At 42.4% G+C, this 6,203-nt stretch overlaps 1 protein-coding gene across 17 annotated transcripts in view; it reads left to right on the top strand.

The window, feature by feature from the left end:
- Positions 1-6,203, top strand: part of sorbs2a (sorbin and SH3 domain containing 2a) — a 63,620-nt gene that overhangs the window by 35,083 nt on the left and 22,334 nt on the right. For 12 of the 17 annotated variants that reach the window (XM_032501194.1, XM_032501221.1, XM_032501231.1 and 9 more), the window contains 6 exons: positions 796-822; positions 924-1,048; positions 1,325-1,975; positions 2,716-3,126; positions 5,132-5,252; positions 5,858-6,033. In XM_032501194.1, the coding sequence (XP_032357085.1) occupies positions 796-822; positions 924-1,048; positions 1,325-1,975; positions 2,716-3,126; positions 5,132-5,252; positions 5,858-6,033 (1,511 nt within the window). The remainder of the gene's footprint in view (positions 1-795; positions 823-923; positions 1,049-1,324; positions 1,976-2,715; positions 3,127-5,131; positions 5,253-5,857; positions 6,034-6,203) is intronic. The other 5 variants (XM_032501250.1, XM_032501258.1, XM_032501275.1 and 2 more) reach the window with 3 other exon arrangements.

Here is a 6,203-nt window from a genome sequence, read left to right as displayed (position 1 = left end):
AAAAGTCTTAAAAAGTCTTAAATTTAACTTTGTTATACCAGTGGCCACCCTGTTATTGGAAATATCCCAGGTTAAAATTAAAGCTTGGCTCCTTGCACAGTGGTCATTCTGCTGTGTCGATTTAAAGTTTTATGTTCAATAATGGGGATCGCATTAGTGTGCTCTGGAGGATTTTCCCTTTATTAGTCTTGGGACTGAATTGGTCTATCAAGTCTTGTGCATGAAATGTAGAAGTACTCTTCTTCACCTCTTCTCTTTTTACTGTAAACAGTCTGTACTCATAAACAGAAAAGCAATCTCCTGAGGAAAGAGCACTCTCATACAAATACTTTATTGTTATATCTTTGATTGCAACTGGTAATGCTGCGTGAGTTTTTACTTTAGAAATTTGTAATGTCTGTCGCAACATTTAAACCCTAAATCCTAACCAACTTTTAGTTTGCCCTGTGAATTTGTGTAGTTTTCCGTCTTCGACATTTACATTTACATTTCGAAAGATGACAGGAACAGCTGGTGAAATTGTGTATCTCATCAGGATAAGTCATGCAAGCCTGAAGAAAGGTGTTTCTGTTGTTTACTTTTTCCTCTTCAAGCCGTGTCTTTTCAGAGCTTTGTCTACTCCCTTAGCCCTACCACCGAGTTTCTCTTTCTCACACTTCACATTCTCAAGCATTTTGTGAGATGACAACTACTTTAAAAATAACCCTATACAATAGTATTGACAATTGTAGTGATGAATGTGCCCAGGCATCTACTCGTGTACGTTATTGTTGCTGTGTCTTCTCTGTTCCCCAGGGAAGGATTCTCACTCAACGGACTTGGGTAAGAAAAAAAATAAACTAAGAAACACCCAATAGAAGCCCAGCAAGCTTAAACAAAACACTGCTGTGTGTGATTACCTCATCATTAACTTTATTTTTTAGATTCTTGGAGGTCACACAGTGCAACGGAAGGATTTAAAAATGGAGACGCCAGTAGCTCATCTCTTGCTGCCAAAGGCTTTCGCAGTGTCAAACCCAACCTACAGGACAAAAAGTCACCAACACAGGTAAAATGTCTCACACATCACACTGGCAGCTGTTTGCATTTGTGTGTTTTTTAATGCTATTTATAGTTTAATCAAAACATGTATCTGTCTGAAAAGTGTGCTCTATTTTAATTTAAACAGAACCATGCAGAATATTTAAGTATGTTTTTCAGAACATCTTGATGATTTGTTTCAAGCTTTACACTGATGATTTGTCTGTTGTTGTTGTTGTTGTTGTTGTTGTTGTTGTTGCTGTTTGAACTTACATTGGTTGTTGCTTTCTAATTGCCCAATAAGGCTATGAATGACGTGCCATTGCCACCCCCCAGGAGAGAGAGTTTTCACTTCTCACCCACAGGCACTAATCAGCCAGACTACAGCTCCTTTGTTGCCCTGGCTAATAATTTTAGCCCTGGAACGCTAACACTCACGCAGAATGAGAATGCAGTTTTGAAAGAGTCATACACTATTAGTAGCACGTCTTCTTACTCTTACTCAGAGACCAATGCAAACTCAGTCCAACAGGCACACCAGTCCACTGTCCCGAATAGCAACTGCCCACCTGCCACCACTAATTCACAGGTTCAGCAGCGTAAGGTGTCTTCCCTCAAACTAACCCCTGTTACCATCCCTGACCCCCCGGCTCACTGCAACTCTCTCCTTGACCCCCAAACTAAGACCCAGACCACTGGTTCCCCTCCACCAACTTCCCCGCTTCCACAAAAGGGTCCCACTTTGTCTCAGCCCCTGACACAGGCAGCCTCACTCCCTGTCCACGTGGGCCCCGAGAATCTGAAACATCCAGACCATCAGCCTTCAAACAGCACAGCAGGGTTTAAGGTCCCAAATCGAGCCCCAAATCTTACCCAAAGTCCAGCTCCATCCCAGGCGGAGATATTGAAGGCTCCTCCTGCAGTTCCACCAAGACCTTCTCCCGCAGAACTTTTGGTACATAACTGACTACATACTGTTACAGCAGAACAAAAGAAAGCAATACTTGTGTCCTTTTTAAGGACACACAATAATGCGACATGGCTGGGTTTTTGTCTTGGTGACATCAAGAGTGATGAAAGGGTAACACACTGTCTGCATCACATCATTTGATGCCACTACACACTCTCAACATGCCATACAAACAGAAGAAGCAGTCAAGATACTGTAGCCGGGATATTCCAAATTCAGAGGTCACAAGTGATAAATCTGACAGTGGTGTTCCTTGAAGCCACTAGTGTTCGGCCTTACATGACAAACAAGACCCGCGGGTGTTTTTATGTATGTCATATGTTGCTTGTGTGTGTTGCTTCTTTTTTCCTTTTTTTTAGTATTGGTGCTGCCATCCAACCAACCAAACTAATTGTGGTTTTACATACGTAGGTCTGAACTCATACTGTATGTGTAATAACCAGCTGTTTCATTTATTTTTTTACTGTCTGTATACAGTATTTGCTGCCTTCCACAGAGTTTGAACTAACAGAGCCTTTTCAATTCACAGCATTAATCATGTTTCAGAAGATGATGCTGCAGCCTCATGACACTTCAGTGTGGCTTCACAGCAGCATTTCACCTTCTGTTAGGCTCACATGTTACTTCCACACATCCTTTGTGACAATGTGGCTGATGAGTGGTATCACTAAGCACTCTCCTCCTTTCCTCCTTTCCCAATCAATTCCCTCTCCCTCCAACACCAGGGGCCTCCCTCCCCTGACCCCACATCGCACTCCCCCTATCGCTGCCACAGCTCAGAATCCCTCGACTACCTGTCAGGCCTAATGCCCAAGGCTCTGTCACCCGCTCCGTATTTTCCTAGTGGAGCTGGTGCAGTCAGCAGGCCGAGCTTTACCACAGCCAGCAGTGTGGGCATCGGGGGCTGCGTGTCACCCTCGGCTTCCCCTGTGACGGTGTCCGCTCTCAGCCACTACTCGTCATCCACGGCGGGTCTGCTGGAAGAGCTGCAGATCTGTAGCCTGGACTCACCTGGCGCCTCACCCACGCCATCGCCCACCCTCAGCCATGCCTCCACCTATACAACCACTGCTGGCCCTGACGATGTGCTAACAACCTTTGTGGCCTCCACTGCTGCAGCAGCCTCTGTCACTAACGTAATTATCCCAACAAGTCACTGTTGTAACACACATCATTACCAAAAGCAAATGGTTCCCTCCCTACCCCTACTCATTTGGATGGCTGAACCAAACTTTTCACAAAATGTGCTATTACTACCGATGTTTTACATTTCACTAACCTTCAACTACAACCTAATGCTTCCTTATTATGTTAATGTGTCTGCTCTCATGAGAACTCTATGTCTATGTGCTTGTTTATGTTTTTCTTTTATGTTTTTTTTGCAATCAAATGCAATTATACTGTCTCTCAATGCAAGTTCATATCAGAAATTCACAACGAGAAAACCAAAACCATTTTTCAGAGAAGTTGTAGCAGGGTGAAGTTGGAAGCTGTCGGCTGCTGGTTTTATAATGCAAAATATGTGAGGACTGTAGTTCTGTTTCCTGACAGCTCATTCTATTGCAGTGGCCATAGACTTAAGGGACCCTGCTACAGAATGGTACATCTTTATGACATACATTTTCATGTGCAACTTGTCTTCCCAGTTCTATTAACAACTGAAAATGAGACTTGCCATATTCTTGTGGCTACATTATTCAGTCTGACATTGGCTTCTTATTAGCCAAGCAGTTAGGATGTCAATCAATGTTGCATTGCAATGGCACTGTACTCCAAGCCTTGTGGCTTGCATCCACCATCAGTGCAGTCAAGTGAGAAAAATATTCACTGCACTCCGGTGTTCTACTGTACCACAGATACCATTCCCAACCTTCGTTCCACCTACAAAGGTGCTAATGGCTTGGCTACTTCTCTAACCGAGAAGTGATGATGGCTACCTTCAAACCCTTGGTAAACCCCTGGTTTGAAATGGTTAGCTGTGGCATTATAATCACAGTATCAGCGGTAGGGATTTGCTCATTGTAAATGATCCATGTTACTCTATGCCCAAGCACTAAACAAAGAAGAAGTTAAAAAGAGGACTAAAACTGTACACAGGAGGCTTAGCATCAACAGCACGTTAGCAGAGCAGCAGCTTTAGTGCTCCCTCTGTGTCTACAAAGGATGTGTTCAGGCACATTGTTGAGTGTGGGTCACCCGTGTTTTGGCAGTGCTTAAGCACAACACACACTGTAGGGATGTGAGTGAAATGGAAGAAAATTGACTTGTGTCAAAATCTGCTTTGGCTTGCACTTACACACATACAGTGCGAGTAAAACGCAAGTTGTTACACTGCTTGTGCAGCTTGATTGTTTAAAATAAAAGCGTATCTGTTTTGTCAGACGTGCATTAGATGGATGACTGAAAAACTAGGCTGACACGCCTTCAGTGTAGAAACACTGGCAGTAAGTCTTGTCAACACAGTGTTTGTGTGTTGCTTTAATGTGAATTTACTGCACTGGGATTTGTTGCGAGTTAGTCATTGGTTTTAGAGCGATCATGAATCTTTTGATTGAAACACACTGGCCTTAAAATAAAAATACTGTTTTTATCCTTTGTCAGATGAGAATATATGTTCCTATGTCATGACAAATGGGAGAGCATTCTTCAGAAGAGCATCCCATTGCTATTGTCTGTTGTCTTGTTTGTCACAACTAATTTTTGATGAAATGTATGTGAACCTAAATTTTGTAATCTGAGTTTTGTTTGCTTACTGTTACTGTTTTAATCTCTTCTGTCTGTTTTGAGGTTAAGTGAATCAATGTGTCCCTTCCCTTCACTAACTGTTCTTACATTGTACATTCCTTTCAGATTCAGCAAATACTGAATCACATCAGTCCAATAGTTGTCTGCAGATACATTCATTTCCATAAAAGGTTCCCCTACCCCTTTAAAATGTTTTATAGTAATATTATAACTAATAATGGCTTTTTAACACTAATCATTCTCTTGTTTTGCTACTTTTTTTTTATATGCACTCATCTAATGTTGTAGGGCAGAACAGAAACATTCCCCACTATAAATGGAAATTTGTACATTTTGCTGCAAATTGTGATCGTAGTAACTGATGATCTCTGTTTCTGGCATGTGGGTCACTCCTAGGGCCAGGTCCTCTCTCATGCTATGAATGGAAGTGCTCCACAGAGGCCAATCTCTCCTCCATCCTATCCTGCTCCCCCCAACTCACTCCACACTGGGTTCCATAGACAGAGCAGGAGTTCAGGTGAGTCACAGGTCTTTTGTCCCTTTGGACATCACATATTGTAATAGCAAGTCTCAGTATATGACATGGGGAAATTATCCACATGCATGATTAGGGAAGTCATTATGCTTTGTCAAGTACAAGTGCTTGACAAGTGCTATTTCACTACATATTTAAATGCACATGAACATGACAGACCTCCAAATAAATTGTATGTCGTGTTAATATACCCTGCTCGGAAATGGTTGAAGTACTAAGAATTGCTAAAACTGTAAATCTTGTAAAGGACCCATACAGGGATTTTTGTGAATAGTTGTCCTAATTAGTACCCATATTAATTATATAGTTAATGGTAAATGTATGTGTTACAAGCCTAGGATACAATATTTGTTTACCAATTAGGAGAAGATAGAACCATTTAGCTGTGGAACACAGTATGAAATTAGTACAACAGAGATAAAGACAGTGGTTATTGTACTACTCAATCTGGAGGCATACAAAAGAGCAATTAATCTTGGGGTGATTCAATGAATGCTTCTTCAGCTGGTTTTGGTGCCCGAACTTGGCTTTCTATTTGATTACGATAGATATCTGATTTCCCTTTTCTGTCCTCTCTTTGTATCCAGAGGGCAGCGAGTCAGCTACCAGAGAGTCTGTGGTGACGGGCCACACCAGCATCAGCAGCATTGTGCCCATCGCCCGCTTCTCAGAAGAAGAGAAAAAGGTGTCCGTTGTTAAAGCCCCTCATTACGAAGGCATCGGCCCCGTGGACGACTCTGGCATCCCTATCGCCATCCGCACGGTGAGGTCAAATGTACACAGGGCTAAACACAATGGTGTGCACCAGATGTACATTAGGTACATTTTTGTTGTCTTGATATGTGATCAGGCTCACGAGAGGGGACTGCTTTCAGCTGTCAGCTGTTTTGACCCCATGTTAAAAGCCTTTTCTCTCTCTCTCTCTCTCTCTCT

Source organism: Etheostoma spectabile, chromosome 2 (genome assembly GCF_008692095.1).
Source record: "Etheostoma spectabile isolate EspeVRDwgs_2016 chromosome 2, UIUC_Espe_1.0, whole genome shotgun sequence".
Lineage (NCBI taxonomy): Eukaryota > Metazoa > Chordata > Actinopteri > Perciformes > Percidae > Etheostoma > Etheostoma spectabile.
Note: the sequence above shows the minus strand (reverse complement) of the source record. Positions and strands in the feature narration are given on the sequence as shown.